The sequence below is a fragment of the Leuresthes tenuis genome, unplaced genomic scaffold (assembly GCF_036924035.1).
Source record: "Leuresthes tenuis unplaced genomic scaffold, fLeuTen1.0.hap1 SCAF_10, whole genome shotgun sequence".
NCBI lineage: Eukaryota > Metazoa > Chordata > Actinopteri > Atheriniformes > Atherinopsidae > Leuresthes > Leuresthes tenuis.
In genome coordinates, this window is record NW_027325364.1 from 17178218 (window position 1) to 17199341 (window position 21124).

General features: G+C 45.7%; 3 protein-coding genes across 4 annotated transcripts; all 3 read left to right on the forward strand.

Annotated features, from left to right (window-relative positions):
* The first annotated feature begins 243 nt into the window (after nucleotides 1-243).
* LOC140316612 (uncharacterized) lies at nucleotides 244-4079 on the forward strand. Its single transcript, XM_072394516.1, has 4 exons — nucleotides 244-370; nucleotides 667-1409; nucleotides 1634-2059; nucleotides 2153-4079. The coding sequence occupies exons 2-4, from the start codon at nucleotides 1154-1156 to the stop codon at nucleotides 3001-3003; spliced, it is 1533 nt and encodes a 510-aa protein (XP_072250617.1). The 5' UTR covers nucleotides 244-370; nucleotides 667-1153; the 3' UTR covers nucleotides 3004-4079.
* Nucleotides 4080-4351: 272 nt separating this feature from the next.
* LOC140316593 (uncharacterized) lies at nucleotides 4352-9988 on the forward strand. Of its 2 annotated transcripts, XM_072394491.1 has the most exons (3): nucleotides 4352-4780; nucleotides 5029-8243; nucleotides 8406-9988. In XM_072394491.1, exons 1-3 carry the CDS (start codon nucleotides 4390-4392, stop codon nucleotides 8604-8606), a joined length of 3807 nt encoding a protein of 1268 aa, XP_072250592.1. In that variant the 5' UTR covers nucleotides 4352-4389; the 3' UTR covers nucleotides 8607-9988. The 2 variants fall into 2 exon arrangements, with proteins under 2 accessions (XP_072250592.1, XP_072250591.1); XM_072394490.1 differs by having other exon boundaries at nucleotides 5029-9988.
* An 802-nt stretch (nucleotides 9989-10790) lies between these two features.
* Nucleotides 10791-17770, forward strand: LOC140316591 (uncharacterized). The gene is given in 3 exon segments (XM_072394485.1): nucleotides 10791-11146; nucleotides 12776-16897; nucleotides 16900-17770. Coding segments are annotated over 3 exon segments (4392 nt in total). The 5' UTR covers nucleotides 10791-11034; the 3' UTR covers nucleotides 17058-17770.
* The last annotated feature ends 3354 nt before the right edge of the window (nucleotides 17771-21124 follow it).

Consider the following 21124-nt stretch of genomic DNA (forward strand, 5'->3'; position numbering starts at 1 on the left):
AAATCCACTTTAAATGTAAAAACAAAACTTAGTGCATTTGCTTTGTATTGTAATGTTGTTTAGAGTCTAGAGGACCATTTCTAAGATTTGAAGCAATTATTGTCTCAACTCCTATCACTCATTAACTGATTCCAACAATTCTGTTGATCTTTGTTTTTCTTTATCTGTCAGTGTCATCGGTTAAAAAAACAAAACAAGAACATATCAGACAGAACATGAAACCAATTAAACTAAATGGTCCTGAACGTGCTCCGTAAGTGACGTCAACACTAAGCGACTTGTCGACGGTTTGTGTTTCGGCTGCTGAGCTAACAGCTGCACCAGCCGTGTTTTGGTTTGGTTTCCGCCTCTCTCGTGGAGTTTTCAGAAGGTAAGACGTACAACAAGGTCATCTCTCTGACCGTCTCTGTTCGTTGGTCGCATGAAGCCCAGAGAAAGCTGCTGCTTCACTTGAAGTTGTGGTAGCCTGTTAGCTAACAGCTAGCTCCCTTCCAAGATCAGCACCTAATGTATGCGGAATGCGCAACCATTGCGGATGTGGTGCAGAAAAAAATGCGCATTGATGCGACATTACACCGAAGTCAACGAAACGTAAAAAAAAGAGACCATGGCCCTTGTAATATTCAACACAGCGTTAAGATGTGGTTTGTTTGCTCTGTATTTCAGCTCTGGAGGCGACTCAGAGTCTGGATGATGCATCCCAGAGGAAAACAAATGGACGTATACATGTAGCTCTCAGCCTGCTCCAATTGTTTTTCAAAGCGTTTACGTGTTTTTAGAGACATATTTGTAAATGAAAATGACTGCAACGGATTTAAGTGGCTGGAGCTATCAATTAAAGTCTCTGGAAACCAATAATCAGACAGTAATATTTTTTAACTTCCCTAGAAAAATGTCTTAATTATTTTTGATGAATACTGTTAGAGAACAGCGTTTAAGAATAGTCACACTACATATTTCCTTAAAGGGGCAAAAGAGCTCATCCTACAGTGTGTGTGGGGGCTGCACTCACAGAATCTTTATGATCCTGTGATACTCTGAGGAGCAGCAATGTCTTAAGCAATTAAAGTTTTTAACTTGTCTTAATGGAGCAAAAGCTGTCAGTATCAGAATTGGCCCGCCAGTCAGTTCTGCTGTAAATCAGGTCTGATCCATGACTGAGTACTACGAGGAGGGGGGGCTGCTGTACGAGCAATCACCTCCCATGCACATCAAAGTGGAGTCTCCGGAGGGACCCTTTGGCGGGGGAGCCTCAGAGAACGGCTTCCCCAGGGAGGACGAGGACTCGGACGGCAGCTGTGACCAGAACAGCGCTTTACCTGGAGGACTCCCCTTCAACGTGGTAGTGGTGCATCCAAACATCATGGCACCCGGCATGTCCTCGGACGACCTCTTATCCATTGAGCAAAGTAAGCCTGAAAGAATTTGCAGCCATTGTGGGAGAGTTTATGGGGCTCTGTATTTAGAAGAGTTGGTGAAACATGTAAACTTTTGTGTGATACACGAAATGTGATAGTTTTTGTGTAAATGGCCACAAAATGGTTATTTAAAAAGCTGAAAAATAAAAAGGTACTGTCTTTAGACATGTTCTAATACTCTACTTTTCTCTGATACTTTACCTTTCTCTCCACAGACAGAGCAATGTCAGCTGCGCTGGCCGCTGGCGGGGCAGGAAAAAGAAAGAGCCGTTTCAGTGGTGCTGAGCTGGAGGTGTTGGTGTCAGAGGTCACTCGGTGCGAGGGAGAACTCTTCGGCCCCGCGGGGAGACTTCGCCGGCGTGAGAGAGAGCGTATCTGGGCAGGGATCCTGGAGCGGGTTAATGCTGTTTCCAGAGTCCCGCGTACTCTTAGAGAGGTCAAGAAGCGCTGGGATGATTTAAAGAGGCGCAATGGAGGCAGGTTGGCAGATGCTCGTCATCGTAGCTGTTACATGCCATCTAGCAGAGGGTCCTCGATGCTTGGACGTCCCTCTCAACCAAGCCCTAGGCTTCAACAAGCCAGACAGAAGCAAAGCACGAGACCAAAGCCCAGTTTCCCATGCTTCCCTGACTCTGACACAGGTAACAATAAGCTGTATGAGAAGTCATCTGCTTTTCTTTGAAGATCCTATTGATGCTGCAAATGTTTACAGTGGTTTTGTCCACTTTACACAGGTGTGGGAGTGGAGGGATCAGAGAGAGATGGTTTTGAGAAAGATGAGGACAATCCTGAGCGTGAAAGAGAAGTGGGAGAACCTGAGTGTGAGCCAGTAGAGAACAGTATGGAGGACAAACTGGGATTAGGACTAGGTCTGGGAATAGGACCACCCCCTCCATCAGAAAGATGGCTGCCTCCTTCCCCTCTCTACAGTGCTCCTTTCCTCAATGGAAGCCCTCAACCCAGCAGTCCCCAGCCATCGCTTGGAGGACAGCAGGGTACCCTTGAAGCTCCCCCACGTAGCTCCTGGCTTGAAGATGAGCTTCGAGGACTAGGGGAGGCTGCAATTCAGCTCGGAAATAGGGTAGAAAAGAGTCTCCGGGAGTTTGGGGAAGGTTTCAGACAGGACATGAGAACCCTTGTCGCTTCGCAAGAGGCATTAGCTGTCAGTTTACAACAAAACAATGTCCTCTTGCAAAGGCTTTTGGGGGTGCTCGAGGCCCAGCAACAGCCACAGCAACATCGTGTGCAACAGGCGCACCCGTCACAAACCCCTCAGCAGCACTTACAGCCGCAACCGGTTCAGCAGCAGCCACAGCACATGGAGCCACAACAACAGCGGGTTGAAACCCCTCAGCAGCCTCATGTTGTGCAACAACAGCACCAAACACAACAACAGCACCAACCAGTGGCCACCCAGCACTCGAATAATCACTCAGCGGTAGCACTGGCAACCACACCATCATCCCCATCATCCCCAGTTATACACGGCACTTTTACTTCTGATCCAGCCACAGACACAAATGGGAATGTGCAGAGGCCACGGCGGGGTCGAGCTGTTGACCACAGGCGCAGAAGGCGGCGCTGAGGAGAATGTATTTAAAAACTGCAAACTGCGTATTTGATGTTTTAAGATGTGACACGATGCAATGTTCTTTTTATCGATTAATTATCTTTAGTTTCACATCCCCACTCCAAGTTTAGAAATCCCACCTCGCACTTTTTTTTTTTCGCACTGTATTCAGAAAGGACTGAAGCAGCACGGCGAAATACACACAAGATCATAGGTGGCCTTAACTTCAGCTTAGTTTCTCAGACTTGTGTACACGCTCTCACGCACTGAAAGACTTTAAGAAAATAAGTGATCTGTGGAGCGACCACTTCACTCATGAAACTTTGAACGCCCAGAAAGATGACGTTGGGTTGGTACGGATGCTCGATGTGCATGTGTTCATGATGTACATGGTTTGCAGCAGAGCTCAATGACGCTCCTCCGTCTTCAGTACTGGCTCAATTCACCTGATAAACTAGCTACATAGTGAATAAGAAATTTTAATCTGCAGTTGTTACCATATATTATAGTTATGCAGCTGTTGTAATTACCTGCTAATGTATGCCTGTGCTTCTTTATTTAAGAACAAATGGAAATGTGGTGTGGGGGGGTGGTGCGAGTGACATGCAGCAAGACCTGTAGCCTCACCTCTCAGGGCATCTGTGCCCAAACATCTGGTCACCCCATGCTTGCGGTGTTTTCTGGGTTTCATGGTGCTTTGTTGTCCGAGTTTTGATTGGACGACAAAGCAAGGCTGTGTTTTTGGTCAATGCGTTTTGAAAGCAAAAAAAAAAAAATATTTTAAAGTATTGGCAGTTTTGGAAGATATGAAACGACAAGAAAGAAAAAAAATCAACTCTGGGCATAAGCATCGCAGTACGTCCCAGAGGTGAACCCATGTTTACGGTGACATTTAAAAGCATACATGAGTATGTGGAGGTTATCGCTAATCTTGCATGCAGTATCATGGATGTGTTTGTAAATAGTTTGCAAAGGAAGCAGCATATGGCCATCATCTGTGTAGTTTTGCACAAGTTATATTTTGTAGCTAGCTACTGTTCTGATGGAATGTAAACTAAACCTAATAAAAGACAGCCGTGGACTGCAAATGATCCCAGATGAAATCACTTGCGGATTTGTTACGACATTCAAAGAAGTTCATGAAGTGTTCATCAAGCTGAAAAGTTCATGTTGGATGCGTTAAGTTTTGAAGGAATAGTTTGGAGTGTAGAACAACAACATTACAACAGTTGTAAAGTGGAAACGTATCATTTAAAGCTTCAAAATATATATTCTCCGAAATAATGAATCACATCTGGTTGCCAGCAATCGGCGTTTTATTTTGAAGGTTGTGAGCGGAAATTAAATTCCTGGCTCGCATGATCCTTGTGTGCTCTGGACAAGGGGGTGCATGGGTGAAACATGGCCGCCTTAGACCCATCGAAATCTCCCAAACGGCAGAAAACCCCAGCGGAGGAGGTGGAAACATCTGGGGAGAAGGCCGAGGTGGCGGAATTGGGATGCAGTTTCACCCCCAGAGATGAGCCGACGTGTGATAAATCCGCGGGTAACCCCGACGGTGAGCTCAGAGACGATGTTGGCACAAACGGTGGTCGCGTTGCCAGCCATTCTGAGGTTAGTGTCGAGTCCGGTGCTGGAGCAGACAAAACGACATGCATTTCACCAGAGGACCTAACAGCGGCCGAAAAAATGGCCGAGGCCCCTGGCAGCGAGCAGCAGGCTTTCGACTGGTCCGAGACTGAAGACGACGGTGAAACGGCGAAAACACACACGGGGGAAAATGATAAGTATGGTATGCTAACATTGTTTATGTATTTTACAGTTAGCTTTAGCCTCCGGGCTAACCTGAGCTGTAGCTCTCACAGCTTGTTCAGTGCAAACTGTCACCTCAGCTAACATAAACTGTCATAACAAAATGAAGCTTGCACCCCACGCTGTGTCTTATCTGCACTCACTGTGTACAGATGTGGTATTGTCAGCGTGAGGTTGTTTACTTGTTTGTTTGCTAAGTTACTGCTGTGATTTTATTTTCTCTTCCAGACCTCAGTGATGTGACTGAGAGAGCTGGAGAGGTGAAGCAAGACCGGCGTGTCAATGATGACATCACTGTAGATGCAGATAAGGTGAAAAAGGAGAAAAACTTGCATCCTGATGAGAGGAGAGTGGAGAAGTTGCCAGCAGAGTGTCTGGGAGGCGAAGTCGACGGCATAGAGGACATGGTTGAAGATGACGAAGAGGCAGACCGAGGCGAGGACGCTGACCCGACAATTAAACAGAAAAAGTGCCGTTTGGTGTGCAAAGAGTGCGGCAAGAGGTTCACCCGCCGGGAGACCTTCAACCTTCACCGCCACTTTCATGCACATGAGGACGAGCTCACACCCCTCACCTGTAAAGAGTGCGGCCTTACCTTCCAGCACCGCAGCAGCCTCATTAAGCACAGAAATGAACACAAAGAGAAGGAGGAGCGGCTTTTGAATCTCAAGAAGGAGGTGCAGACAGAGGAGGGCAGATTTCAGTGCGCCGAATGTCAGCGGATCTTCTCCGCAGTCGAGAAGCTGAGGGACCACAACTGCCGCAGTTCCGTGGAAAAGCCTTACCATTGCCCCCTGTGCCGCCAAGACTTCCAGTTTAAGGTGTCTGTCACGAAGCACATGATGACCCATTCACAGGAGAGCATCTTCACGTGCCAAGAGTGCAATCAAACTTTCCCGAACACCATGGCCCTGCGCTTCCACCAGAGATGCCACACAGCTCTCAAGCCCTACGAATGCCCAGAGTGCGGCATGGTTTTCAAACACTACTCCGTCATGGAAGACCACCGCCGCAAGCACACGGACACCAGCCGCTCTCACCTGTGCAACATCTGCGGTAAGACTTTCAAGTACAGCAGCCTTCTCCACCATCATCAGTATCTGCACACGGGACAGAAGCCCTTCCGCTGCCCCGAGTGCGGCAAAAAATTTGCTTTTGCACAGAACATGAAGGCTCACTGCCGTCAGCATCGGCTGGGTGAAACCAAGTCGCCCAGTAAGTCGCCCAGTGAGCCGCCCAGCAAACGGACCCCTGCGGCCGCACACGAGCCGGTTAAAGGACCAGGAAAAGAAAACACACACCAGACGGAGGAAACCAAACGCACATTCAACTGTCCTCTGTGTCCCCAAACCTTCTGTGTACCAGCCAACCTTAGAGCCCACATGCTTATTCACGAGGCGGAGTATGAGAAGCTGGAGAGAACGCCTCGACCCCCGAAGGAGATTAACAAGTACTGGGAGAAAGGACACACCTGCCCGCACTGTCCAAGTGTTTATCGCGACGAATCTAGTTTAAAAGTGCACCTCTTAAGCGTCCACAAGTCCACCACGCAATATTTAGAAAAGTTTGCAGCCCCGCCTAAGCAGCAGTTCACTCCAGTAATCGGTGACAACGTGCAGGGCAAGTGGAAAAGCGAGAGCGCGAGTATTAAGTCGTACAAGTGCTCGGAGTGTGGGAAAACGTTCCGCCACCGTTCAGTGTTAGAGCTGCATATGCGCATACATTCCAAGGACAAGCCTTACCAGTGCAAAGTGTGTGGCAAGGGCTTCAGATTCAGTAGCTACTTGCAGCAACATCTCATCATCCATACAGGCAAGAAGCCATATAAATGTCCAGATTGTGGGAAGGAATTTGCCTTCCTGCAGAACATGAGAACACATCAAAAGCTGCACCAGGAAAAGCCGTTTCGCTGCACCAGCTGCCGCAAAGGCTACAGTGACGAAACCCAACTGCAGAACCATATGTTATCACATAATGGTGACAAACCTCATAAGTGTCACCTGTGTGACAAGAGCTTTGGGTTGGCGTATCTGCTCCGCGACCACATGAACACACACACCGGAGAGAGGCCTCATCGCTGCGATGAGTGTCACAAAACCTTTTCCTGGTTTAGCAGCCTGTTGGTTCACCAGAAGATCCACGCTCGCAAGAAGCAGCACTCCAGCCAGTATAGTTCTCTCCCTATGGGTGCTAAGATGAGAGGCAGGGGGAAGAGGGGAGGGAGGCTGGTTTGGGGCTGGTCTAGACCTTTAGCAGGCTCGGGGATGATTAGCCCTCAGCAGCCTCTGTATTCAATTTCTTCACTGAGAGATGCTGAGCTGCACAGAAGGGCAGCGCAGCCACCGTCTTCCATGCTGCCGTCTCGTATGGATTTACAAAACAGGCAGCAGACAGAGCCGTGGCTGTCTGAGCCACACCCTCAGCCTGTGCAGTGGAAGGTGGACGGGGGAGAGGTGATGCCAGTCCCGTCCCCGCAGCAGCAACACGGAGCTCCACAGCCGCAGTACGACAGCCCAACGCCACAGATGGGGCTCCAGCAGCACCATCAGAGAAGCTCGGGCTGGGCGGACATCCCTTTGTTAGCTCAGTCAGGCCCAACGTCAGCTCAAAGCTCAGAGTCGCTCATGAAAGATGGCGCCTCCTCGCTCGTCAGCTCTCACCCTGCCAACGTGCCGAAAAAATCCAGCCCGTCGGCATTGAGCGAGATGGTGCAGCACAGGCAGCACAAGCCTTCTATTTGGAGCAGCGCCCCCACATCCACAGTGCTCGCTTCCACAAGCTCCATGCAGCACGATTTCTCCATTCCCTCGTCGTACATGGACGGAGCAGCACTGTGGAGCGTGAGGCCTGCCCCACTAGCAAACTCGCAGGGCTCTCCAAACAAACTTGGACAAGAGCTTCAGCTGCCAAGATGGCCCGGTATCCCGGTGTCGTCACAAAAGGAGCCGTCCACAACTCCCAAGAAAGAGGACAGAGTGTGGGACTTGAGTAGTCCTCAAGTTTTATCTTCGACTGTTACTCAGCCAGAGAAGCCCTGGAACGGCTGTGAGCCACAAAAGCCATGGACTTCAGGCTTAACAGGTGTGTCCACCTCAGCTCAAATAGACCAAAGCGGTGCTATGCCAATTTCAACTCCTGTTTCTCACGGGGTGGGTAACACCTTGTGGGACATTCAGGCCCCTCCAGGAATTCCAAAGACTATAAACTCCACTGAAAAATTAGTAAATAGCCAAGACTTTCAGCTGCAGCAAAAGCAGGTGTCATCGGGATGGGGCAGTGTGCAGACAGCCACACAGAAGGTTCCTATCTCTATTCAATACGAGCCTCATCGTTTTGGCCAGGGGATGGGAACTCCAGTATGGGGCTTCCAAAGTAGTCCTCAGTCGCTGCTCTCCGGGCAGCTTAAACCAGGCAGCGGACAGGAGCTGCAGCAGCAACCAATGGTAACGGGCACTCAAATAATCATAAATCAGCCTTCTCCCTTTTTCTCCCCTCCACTTGCTCCGCTCCCTCCTCTTGCTTTGCCTGGCCCTCACCCTCTTCACTCTGTCGCAGTTGGTGCACTTTCAAGACCTCCACACCCAAATATCTTTTTCACACCACAGGCAGTCATGAGCGAGCGGCCACACATGCCACAGACCCTGCCCCTACCTCAACTTGCCCCGCAGACTGAACCGCACAAACTTGGATCCCGTTTGCCTTTTGCCCCAGAACGGCTTCTCCAGTGCATGATATGCGGGTGCTCTCTTCCTCGGGAGCTGGATCTACAAATGCATTACTTGCAACATGCACAAGGGGAGATATGACCTTTCCACACTAACAAAACTTAGTTAATGTTTTTATAATTTTTGCTCTGCCGAACCTCATTTGTTTGCCTCTTGGTTGTGTGGCTGTTCCAGCTGAGCGGATGGGCATTAAAGGTGAAAAGAGAGAGGTGAAACCCCTTGTTTAGTTTGCACATTTAGTTTTTAAGACTTTCGCCTCCAGATATGACTGTTCGGTGCGTTTGAAATGGGGAGTGTACATGTGCCCTTAAAATGGTTTCGCTACCCTCTGAAGTTATCCAGATAGGGGTGCAGATTTATGAGGTTCTGCAGGGGACATTTCATTTATAGCCGATGACATTTAGATTTAGATAATATTAGTACTTTTATAGTTCTGTTCATATGTCTTGAACCATTTGTACTGTGTTTTCTTCATGTACAGTATACTGTGTGCCTTTTATGAGTACAGTCTGCATGTCTGCTGTCTTGGTATTATAGGCCCTAGTTTGTGCATAAGGTAGACACAACAACGCGACCTCGCTCCCAAAAGGCAGATGCAACTTTCGAAGATACCGTTAAGAAATGTTAGTTTTTGCTTTTGGAGAGGCGACGGAGGGCGGGGGGGGAGGTTGCTGCGCTCACAGGTCACATTTGTTCAAAGGTAAAATGAAAAGCTGTACACGTACAGGTGTGAATCCACGGCACTCGCAGGGCCGTGGCCTGGGTCCGAATATCTCAAAAGGTAACGTTGTGGTAATTTGGCCAAAGCAAAAGCATCTGTAAGACAAAAAGGTAACGCGAAAAGGTCCCATCGCAGCACGATTTTTACTGTAAACTCTGATTCTCGGCCGATCATTTGGAAACGTGGGGAGCACCGTTACACGGTGAATGATGACACTGTTGTGAATTTTATAATAAACTTAACTTGGACTTATGCGATGCTTTGTCAGTAATGTTTTATTTTTGAAAGGCAAAACAAACATGAGAGTGATGATGTGACACGAGTGCTTTACTTCCATTGATCCTGCGTCCATCTCTGATGACATTCAGATTGGAATGTATTCCCCATTTATAAAACGAGTCCACTTTTGAGTGCTTCAGTGTATTTTTATGTGAATAATGAATGATTAAATTCCGTAACTGTAGATTTAGCTGATCACAGAATCGCATCTCTTCCCCGTTATGAAAATGAGCATTGGATAAGTGGTCCAGGCCCTGTAGTAGACTGAAGACCATTACTACTGTTAATTCAAAGCATTTCATTTGTATACATGATTATATGGAAAGAAAAAAAGAATCCCTCTCTTGTGCATTCACCATTAGGAAAAAAACTGCCCTTCTACCTCTATCCACTGTTTAAGCATGGAAGAATTTTCCCATCATGTCTACTTATTGGATAAAATAAAACTAACCTTTGATTATAACATTGTGTGGTGGAGTATTTCACAGTCTAGTTCAGGGTTAGCCTGTAGATGTTCCTATAATAAAGACACAAACAATGCACAGGACAAAGCATCATCCAGTCTTATGACTATTTCTTATTCTGAAAATGTTCTTCATGTTTACTTCATGGGGAAAATTGATGTATGCCTGTAAAATAAGTCAATCTGGCCGATCGGTTATGTAAATCACTCTACTAAAGCAAAATATTAATGTACACAGGAAACATTTTTGAATATTATTTTGTTAAAGCACTAACTGTATATACAGAAAACATGAGAAGAGTTTCTGCTTATACATTCAGGAATCCTGTACTTTCAGGTCAGCTATAGAAAACCAGAAGAAGACACAATGCCAGGAGCCAGCACCATCATGAAGGATCAAATGGAAAAAACGTGGCTGGTGTACTGAGATATCAATAATGCAGGGAGGCATCGCCATTATATTCAAAAGTGTCATGGTGTTGGAGGATGGGTGGGTAGAATCTGTAGAGATAAGGCAGCTGTACACTTATTAGAGTAGAGCACAAAGAACTGTTTAAAACACTTCAAATGAAAGGTAATAACCTAACTGAATCATGTACCACTGTAATCAGACAGAGTCTTAACTTTGTCGTAAATTAATGAAAATTTTGTTTAATATATTTTATGTATTTATTTTGGCTCCTTTTGTTCACTAATCCTACCCAATAGGGGCGGTAATGGAAATTTAAGATAATCATCAATAAACTAAAAAGAAGAAGAAGACGCAGCAGCAGAAGAAGAATACATTTCCGCCCGGGAGAGAGTGATCGTACTGCGCATGTGTAGGATAGCTTGTTGTTTTGTTAGTCAATACTCGCGTTGGTTGTGACAGATATGTTGCATTATTACGTAGGAATGAATTGGTTCATCACACGTTTTATTTTCCTCCATCTTTTATCTGCCTGAGCTGACTGTGCAGCGACAAGATAAACTACTTTAATATAACGCTGTTTGGCTGGCGAGAGTGAGTTAGCCTGTAGCTAACCGTATCAGACAGCCACGCCAAGATGGACGAATCTGCTACTGCAGCAAACAGAGACGAAGGTGCTGACAACAAATGCATTGGAGATAGTACATTTGAAATCACCGTCGATCCACCGACCGAGGACTCCGCTGACAGTAAGTATCGAATCATTTGCGGCAGTTACTTTGTACTGGCAGTGCAGCACTCTTATGGTCAGGTGTATTACCACCTTACATTAACCCCAGCATAAGAACATGAATAGATACAGAACTTGTACAAAGTAATGCTGGCGACTTTCGTAACTTACTTCCTCTAAGCTTCATATGTGAGTTGTTTATGCAATAAGCGTTGGCGCGTCTGTTAACTAAGCTGACACTACCTGATAGATGTGACCTGAAAACTGTTTTTATTGTCACTTTACTGTAGTTCTTTATCATTTGATGAAAAGAAATGCGCCACAAGCAGTGTGCTCATGTCATGATGCAACAAAATTAGTTAAATAGTAGAATAAGATTAAATCACACTCCAGTGAAACTAAAACTATAGAAATGGGAAAAAATAAACTGCGGATTACACACCTTTTGAAATATTATGGTTTCTGGTGGTAGTGAATTTGGTTGATTTAAGTTTATATGAACTAAATTTGTATAAAGTTCAACCGATGTAAGTTCAAATAATCTTTCTTCACTTTTTTTGCACATTTCGGGGGCGGGGTGGTGATGATTTGAACCACTCCAATCTATTTCATGTTTCTCGTTCCTTCAGGTTCTGGGAAATCAAAAGTTTTCCAGAAAACTCACAGCTTTTAGACTCATGTTCAGTTGCTGGTTATCATTACCCAAAGATATTTTTGTAAATGTTCATAGTTGTCAGATGATGTTATGTAGACTCTCCAAGTGAGCAGTGCACAGAAACAGATTTTGGATTAAGAAAACCCATTTTTTTCACTGATCATAAACTATATAGATCTATATGTGTGTGTGTGTATAGATATGTGTATAGATATATATATATCTATATGCACAATACTCACATAGTATGAAGTGTTTATGGTAGAAATATGCATTTTGTTGCCGGGATACAAACAACAGCATCATCTTTGCTTTCGCTGCTTGGAGCCTGAGTATATTACCATACTGTACACCTCACCTTAGTTCTTAATGCTAAACTGTCGGATGCTTCTCGAAGGTGACATCGCACTATCTGGATCATTGTTGCAGCATCCTCTTCCTACTGGTGTGACCCCCCCCCCCCCCCCCCCCCAAACTAAAGTTGGATCAAACTAGGTGTTTTGGAATATTCCACTCCTTCCTATATTATTTCTGTCTTACTTTTAACTGGGGCTGACGTGTGATATTAAACGTGACTGTGAGAGCAGCATCGCATTCAGAGTGAAGATAATCTGTATTTTAATTATGCAATCTCATGCTTTACTACAGTTTGCTCGTGTTTTGTGGTTCCTTGTTTGCATTTGCCAGTTTAAACATTTTTTAAAAAGCAGCTTCTTCACCTGCGGTTGCATCCAGCAACAGTTAAACATTTACCTGAAGCACTGTTTCAGCCCCTCAGTGACGGCACAGTTTTTTTTTTTTAATGGTTATTTTTCCTCTCCTTTTCTTTTGGTTGTTTAATTTAGAGAATCCTTTATGTGATTAATCTGTAAATACATCTGGTTTAAAATAAAGATGCTTTGCACCTGTGTTTTTGTGATATTTCTTTTCTTTCTTTCCTTCTTTGGAAACAGGAGTGGCTTTGACCTCCTATTTTCCCATTTCTATTTCTAGGGGTTGGAGAAGGCTTCAGAGAGGAGGCAGCCTTCTTGGAGCATCGCCATCAGCACCCGCAACAACACGTGTATTTAGACAAGCAATCCGACAGTTTACCTGATGTTGAAAAGGACAGTCAAACACCTCATTCCTGTTCTTTGTGTTCACTCTCCTTTGTTGACATGAGTGAACTCCACTTGCATATGAAGAACCACGATCAGATCTCTTCGAAGGAGTCTGATGCTTTGATTAATTCTGGGGTACCAAAGCAGCATGCCTATGAATGTCCAGATTGTGGGAAATCTTATGTTGTGATCGGACACTTTCTCAACCACCAGCGCTCACACCAACAACCCGCCAAGTCAGTTTTTCATGATCTGGAACATTTGAAAAAGAAGTCGTTTCAGTGCGAGTCTTGCGGAAGAAATTATTCTCGTGCTTCAGCCCTCGATGCCCATCGACGTTGTCACGAGGAAAAGTTGATCAAGTCTAAAAATAGGAACTCGGGAGACGTAGTTCAGACTGGGGAGTCGGCAGTGGAGACGAAGCCCAGTGAAGGTCGGACAGAGAATGAGTCTGAAAAGCTTCACAAGTGTCTTTGTGGTAAAGCTTTTTCTACCGAGTTGCGGCTGAAAACACATCAGCGATTTAGCCGCAATAGCCAGTGCTCTCCAGAAGAAATTAAACATAAACCAAAGAAGAGTGGTAACGAACTTTACTGTAGCGAGTGTAATAAAACGTTCAATGGGCACATTGCCCTCTTTAACCATCAGCGATGGCATGCTAATCACTCTGACGACTCAGCTAAAAGGTTCTCATGTGAGGAATGCGGGAAAGTATTTATGACTCTGACGTTCTACTACAGACATCAGCGCACAGCACACAGTGATGAGACCCCGGCAAAGTCTTTCCTTCACCAGGTGTGTCAGCTTCAGAAGAAGGCATTTGAATGTAAAGATTGTGGGCTGAAGTTTTCCAGGGCCTCAGCGCTGCATTCTCATCAGCTTCAGCACACAGATGTTTTCAAAGAAACGGAGAAGGAAGCCCAGATGGGTTCCTCTCTGGTACCTCACAGTAAAATAGCGGAAAGTGGGTGGAAAGAGACTGAGGCTTCGACCGAAGGAAAAGTGCTGTCGGAAAGTTTCCTTCCCGCGATCGTGGCTGAAGAATCACACTTAAGTGATGCTGATGAAGACATGGAGAGCTATGAACCCGGGGACTTCAACGTACAGGTGATAAGCGCAAGTGAATCTGAAGACGAGGCAGTCCAAGACCTGAACCCTGATCTGGAGCTGCTGTGCGAATCGGATCAGGAAGTAAGAGATGACTGCGAAACTGAAGTTATCCCCAGAAGTCTGGCGTTAGAACCGGAGATGGACTTGAAAATAGTTCAGGTTGACTTTGGGCAAACTGATGAACAGTGTACGCTGCTGGCAAGCGAAGCAGAAGAAACGACGGCAGAGAAAAAATACGGGTGTCCAGAGTGCTTTCGCTGGTTTCCGAGTCCTTCGTCGCTGCGCGTGCACAGAATGTGGCATGATGACCACAAGAGAAGACAACAGAGCCAAGGTCAGTCAGCGGCGGTTTGCACGTGTCACGAATGTGGCCATGAAAGCAGCAGCTATGAAGCACACTGCGATCACATACAGACCCATGATGATCAAACCCCAAGCAGTGATGAGCTGAGTCATCATGACGACCTGGAGGCGAAAACTTTGGCATGCAGTGAATGTGGTGAAGTTTTCTCTTGTTTGTCTGCTTTAGTCTCTCATCAGCTGCATCATCCCAAAAGAAAACAGTTCCAGTGCCCAGATTGCATGATGTCTTATTTGCATGCGGCCAGCTTGTTTAACCATTTGAAAACCTGCTCGGCGCTAAAGAGGGAGAACATTTCTGCCAGTAAGAAAGAATACAATCCAAAGAAAACTCTACTTGGCCCAAAGCTCTATCATTGTGAACAGTGCGGAAAGGGTTTCTGGTCTTTAGGAGCTTACTCCCACCACAAGCAAAATCAGGCTGAGTGTGTAGATTTGAGGCTGAGAAAAGGCACTCCTGGGTCATTGCACTCCGTTAATGGACACCAACGCTCCAGCGCTAAGGTGGCATGTCCGGTGTGTGGCAGGAAGTTCCGCCACAAAGGCATCATGGCGCTGCACATGCGCAAACACGAAAATGGGAATCACAAATGCGAGCTCTGCAACCGCTCCTTCCGTCTTTTTTCCAGCCTCCTCAGACACCAGGTTGTGCACAGCGACCAGTTGCTCCCGCCGCCCATTAAGTCTTTTCAGCATCAGGTGGAGCAGCTGAAGAAGAACACGTACAGCTGTCCTGACTGCGGGAAGCTGTTTTCGCGGGCCAAAGCCCTGCAGTTTCACATGAAGAGCCACGGTTACGAGACCGGGCATTCTCCGTCATCGCCGCGATCCACGGCCGCCCTGGAGGACCTGCAGTGTGCCACGTGTCTGGCACATTTCAACAGCAAGGGCTCTTTAAGGGCTCATCAGAAACTTTGCATAAAGAGAGAGAGCCAAGAAGCTGCCAAGACCGAACCGTCAGAAGACGAGAATTTAAGCTCAACCGCCTTGAAATACAAATGCAAAAAGTGCGACCGAAGCTTTTCGGTGGTTGGAGCTTTGAATTTTCATAAAAGGATTCATGCCGAAGGCAACAAAACAACAAAATCAAACCTGGCTATTTCTCTCATGTTTAAGAAGCCTAAAAAAGAGGAGCAGGGCAAAGGGCTGTTTCATTGTTCGGAATGTGGACGGCGATTCACGACCAACTCGGCCCTCGGCTCCCACAAACGATGGCATAAAGAAAAGAAGTGTTCGCAATCCTCGCTGAAAGATGATGACTCCAAATCGGCTGGCCACAAGACTGAGGACGGGCCTTTTCAGTGCAACAAATGTGGCAAGCAGTTTTTCAACCATCGTGTTCTCCAGCGCCATCAGATCTTCAACCCTCAGTGTCAAACCAAGACCGAGGCGGGTTCCAACAAAACCGCGGAGAGCAACGGCGCAGCCCAACAGTTTCCATGTCTCGAATGTGACGAGACGTTTGAGCAAGGGTCACTTCTTGCTTTTCATTTTGAAGCTGAGCATTGCAAAGTGTTGGAGGCGGCAGACCATCGGGGAGATGAGCCCTTGGCTCCTGTCCCAGGACAAGATGTGGTGAACTCCAGCGGGAAGGAATCCTTGTCGTCGACACCGAAGCCAAAAGGTCACCAGTGTCCCCTCTGCTCCATGACCTTTGCAAAAGCAAGAGGTCTGCGTGCTCATAAGTGGCAGGCCCACTCAAAGAGCAAGAAGCGCAAAGATAAGCTTCTACTGAGCGTGAAAATGGAGCCCACCGACTCCAATAGTGAGGTCCATAAGATGGAAGATTTGGGATGGGTGAAAAATTGTGCTATTGGCGGATTTGGGAAGACTGTCTTTCTTGACTGTGGGGAACAAACCATTTCTGAAACGGAGCATTTCAGCTCTGCAGGTGCTCCACCCGACCATGAGAGTGTGAGCTCGGAGGTGGATCAGGAGCCCGAGATGGAGATCCAAACTCCCGAAGCCACGTCTGAAGGCCCCCCACCACACGTCCGTCTGTCTGAGCACACGGTGAAATGCTTCTTCAAGTGCGCCAAGTGCGGCAAAGCTTTCCACACAGAGGAGCAGCTGGGAGCCCATAAGACCAAGGCAAAAAGCCGGCCGTACTGCTGCGCTCTGTGCTGCCACGGCTTCTGGAGCGAGAATCAGCTGCAGCAGCACCTCGCCTGGCACGACGAAGTGCGCTGCCGCCTCCCCAATGAAGTGCGTTTCAGGCTCAGCGCCGCCATGACCTCAAAGCCTCTAAACCCTAATGTCCCCACTGCCGACAACCGAGGGAGGTCTGTCCCACCTCCTGCCATAAACTCACCTACGATTAACGCAGCCAGCCGGCCACAGAGCGGGCATAAGTGCCAACACTGTGGCAAAGCCTTCCTTTCACCAACTGCATTACAGAAACACAAAACTCAGCAATGTCCCAGCGGCGGCTCGCACCATTGCTCCGTTTGCCTCAGGACCTTCAGCCACACACAAGACCTTATGGAGCACCACCAGGAATGTAGCGGTGACCAGGAAAGACGGAGCGACACCCCTGCTGCTGACTCCTAGGAGACACCAGTGGCCTTACTTGCCTTGAATGTGGAACTACTGTTTGTCAAGAGACTCATTTGCACCAGCGTCATACAGGACATGCCGGTGGGGGGTTAATAAAAAAAAAAAACCCTCAAACAATGAACACTGTAAAATGTGAGGTTTTTGTTTGAGGCTGCCAAATGTGTTAAGGTAGAACGTTGTGTTAGTTTTCTCTTCTCAGGCTTTCCTTTACACTGGACTCGGGTATCCGTCGTGAGCTTTGAGCCATTGTCGGAGTCGCTTTGGTTTTGAATACACCTGTCATGAATGTCAGCTGATCATTATATATGGGGGGGGACGGGGGGGACGTATGTCTTCATGCATTAAAGCTCAGAGATGAGCAGAGCTGTGGATACACTACTTATTTCAGAGTTTATGAAGGATTGAACTGATTGTTCAGCCCAGATATGTACAAATTTTGCTGCTGTTTTTTTTCTAAATGCTGGAAATATTACCAAATTAAGTATTACTAAATATCTTACAGACGACTTAAATATGCCTGACACTGGGTTAGTTGGCCTCTTGCCAGTATTGAACATGAACTAAATCCACAAAACAAATTTAACACTCAAGTCATTGTATGTTTTGTATGATACATTAATTCCCATTAATTGAGCCATAAGCTCCTGCATCATTTCCTTATTGTGTTATTTCTCTTCGTTGTGGAAAGACTACTCTTTACTTGACTAAACTTGTGCCCACGTTCCCGTTAGATAGTTGTTAGAGGGAAACGTTTTACTTTAATTTGTCGTTTTTTTTCCTTCTACATGACCAGTGTAGCTTGTGACTACTTGTTTAACTTGCTGTTAGAAAGATGCAAAGAAGATAAAAGTTGTTTAACAAGCGTCTTGCTGCCTGGTGTGTTTAATTCAGCTCTCAGGTGTGTGAAGCTTTTTCCTGAAATGTTGATTTTTACATAAGGACGATGGATTCCACATAAAAGTGACTTTGTCATGGTTCATGCAAAGCTTTGTAATACGTGGAGGCTGGTGTGGAGCAGAAGATTTGAAACTTTTTTAAATTGTCGTCATGAAAGTGACCTCTTTTTTTTATTTTAATTTTTTATATTAAAGCTAATATGAATTACAGTTGTGTGGCAAAACCTCCAGAAAGAGAACAGCCTGTAAGTGTAAGTGCTGGGTACATTCTCCCTTTTTTTTTTTTTTTTTTTCTTTTGGTAAGCCGAACGTCAATTTAGGATGATCAAAGTGAAATGTGACCACGGTGTCCCTGATCTTCAGATCTTCAGCCATCTTCTCAGTCTTCTGTCAAAGGTGGATCAAATGTTAACAAGTCAGTTCAAAGATAAGTTGCAGGCTTGTGCTGTCCTAACAAATAACCGTTTGGAGATTGCAACAGCCTTAAAGACGATTTCCCCTTATTCAAACATGTCAGAAAATAACAACCTGCAGAGCATCTGTAGTTCCATAATTAGGAGGCTCAATCAATCGGATGAAGTGGTAAGATCAGCAGAATCGGGATGAGTTTTCAATCTGTGAAGTCATGGAATTGGAATAATTTTACTACTTCTATTAAGGTTTTTGAATTCAGTTTAACAAAAGAAGAAATTGTGGTAACTGCTGTTGCCAGCTGGTAACTTTATCTGCTTGTAGCTTTAATAATAAGCAAATAAGCAGGCTTTTAGTATCTCTGCCAAAGTTTCAAACTTAATCACAGAATGATTATTTATTCAATAAGCTGGCACAAATAAAAAAGATGCTTACAAGGCGAACTTTTAGCCCACAAGCCCAAATTTCCCTGAAAAATGCTTATGAAATATGTTCTTTTTTTGTTTTCTTTTGTAGTTGAAGAGTACAGCGTTACTTGTCAGGATTGTGGACAGATGTTTACACACCTGGACGCCTACAACACTCACCTGCACCAGCATGCCCTGGAGGAGGAGGAAGCTCAGATGGGAGACAGCTGGACTCCTGCAGCAGACCTTGTCTCTGGGGTTGTGGATGCTGGAGAAAGCGGGCATGAAGGCGCGAGCGGTGGTGCAGATGGGTGTGACGTCAGCGAGTCAGCAGAAACGGAACCCTCGAAGAATGCGCTGCAAAAGGTTTATGCCTGCCTGGTCTGTGGGAAGATTTATACTTACCTGGTTTCGTTCCAAAAACACCAAAGGCTGCATGAAAAGCAGCTCCCAAAAGAAGAAAGCCCGAGTCAGAGTGAGCAGAACCTGCGCAAATATGAGTGTCCAGATTGTGGGATGTCTTTCATCCGGAGGACACGGCTGATTGGTCATCTGTTAGTTCACAAGTCAAGGCGACGATATAAAACCACCCCAGCCAAGTGTGATCAGTGTAACAAATACTTCACATCTGCAAAGTCGTGGCTGGCTCACCTTGATCTGCATAACCAGAGGCGGTTTTGGTGTTTGAGCTGTGCTCAAGGCTTCTTAGATGAGGTGTCCCTTGATAAACACCTGCAAAAACACAGTGTGAGACAACTTAAAAAAAACAGTTATGATAAGAGCCTCCATGGGGCTAAACCGCACACAAGTCACCCAAACACACATGCCAGTGCAAAGCCTCATCCCACGAAATTAATTGCGCTCGAAAATAAGCATTTCACAGGTCACCCCGGGATCAGTGGCACGCATCCCTGGAGCCTGGACTTTGATGAGAAGGAAGATATTAAAAATAGCGCTCTCCTCACCAGCGTGAATGATGACGACCCAGAGATGAAAACGGCTCTCCCAAACATGCAAGAACTACCAGTAAAGGAAGAAAATATGCACACAAGTGAGGATTCAGAGTGTGGAGATCGTGAAAACTCTGAGGAGTCTGATTGCGGAGAGCCTGTGCATTGCTTCCCGGTATCCAAGGTAACCGGCTCTGCTGATCCCTCTGACAAGACGAAATCGGAAGGGGAGCTGGATGAGAAGGAGCCAAACCAGCACAGAGAGCATAAATATTGGGAATGGGAGTGCATTGAATGCGATATGGGCTTTGATGAAATGGCAAAACTGCATTTGCATTATATACAACATGCAACAGGGGAGGTGCCGATCCCACAGGACGACACCGAGGGCTAAGGCCTCCCAGAAACTTCTTGTTTCTGTCTATGCAGCTTATAGAAATGAGGCAAAGGAACCCCACCCCCTTGTATTTTCCTTTTTTAAACAAAACAAAACCAAAAAAAAAATAACTTGTTCAATTTTTGTTAGTGTTACAAACACTTGCTCATGAGTTTCACACGGAGTAGAATCGCATGCTGAGATTCTTCTTCTTCTTTTTTTTTCTTAACATATATTTTTTATACAGGAGATTTACCAACAAGGAGAAGGTGACGAAGATAGAACCTCGAAGTAAAACTATGCATCATTCTTCTTGTAAAAACTAAATAAAGTCAAATGCATTCACAGTGGCTTCAGTGTTTCACTTCATGTGTCGGTCTTGTGCGAAATTCAGTTCCCCTGAAATGATCTGTTCCCCTGGTGTCGGGAGCGCGCAAAACAGCCGGAGATGCGGATTCTGCAGTCTGTGCGTCATTTCTGATCAAGTTTGTCGGTAAAACGGTAAAAAGATTATTATTTAAATTGACAGGAATAGTTGAGTATTATGAGGGGAATAAATGACTCAAAACATGAGACGATTGCTTACTCTTTGTCTGAGATATAGGGCGTCAAAGATAAAATGACAACCTTAACACGATAAATGATTACGTGTTGTCGTTTTACCGATTATTTCAGGGGAACAGAATTTCACATCTCTCGACCGTCGACCCTTTCTAGTCTCCCTGTCCAAAACAACATATCTGGGAAATATCTGGGAGAAGTATACTGAGCTGTGATTGGAATTACTTAAAGTAAAACTGATAATTTCTCACACGGTAGCTTTTAAAGAAAAAAAAATAGAATTCGTACGTTTGGATATGTCTCAAACATATGGGAAAGGGAGTGAAGGCCATGTTTTTTTATTTTCTTTTGACTGGCTTCTTTTGTATTCGTTCTCAATTTGAGATGACAACACTGATTTAACACAGCTCAGCTTGTCATGTTGAATTTGATGGAAAACAAAGGAAAACATTTACAAAAAGAAAAAAATCTTCAAAAACACGGTTTTTACATTTTTTTCTGATTTTATATTTGTTTGATGTTTCTTCAAATTAGCTGTTCTGTTTTTGTTATGTTTCGTCCAGTTTCCTGCTTTGCCCCACCATATCCAAATAAGCTAACCAGAAACTGTTACAA

What these genes read in the sequence shown, in the direction of transcription:
- LOC140316612 (XM_072394516.1), top strand. Translation starts at nt 1,154, where the DNA reads ATGACTGAGTACTACGAGGAGGGGGGGCTGCTGTACGAGCAATCACCT. An exon ending in CCTCTTATCCATTGAGCAAA is followed by an intron (nt 1,410 to 1,633) that starts GTAAGCCTGAAA and finishes TTCTCTCCACAG; the next exon opens with ACAGAGCAATGTCAGCTGCG. An exon ending in CTTCCCTGACTCTGACACAG is followed by an intron (nt 2,060 to 2,152) that starts GTAACAATAAGC and finishes CACTTTACACAG; the next exon opens with GTGTGGGAGTGGAGGGATCA.
- LOC140316593 (XM_072394490.1), top strand. Translation starts at nt 4,390, where the DNA reads ATGGCCGCCTTAGACCCATCGAAATCTCCCAAACGGCAGAAAACCCCA. An exon ending in GGGGGAAAATGATAAGTATG is followed by an intron (nt 4,781 to 5,028) that starts GTATGCTAACAT and finishes TTTCTCTTCCAG; the next exon opens with ACCTCAGTGATGTGACTGAG.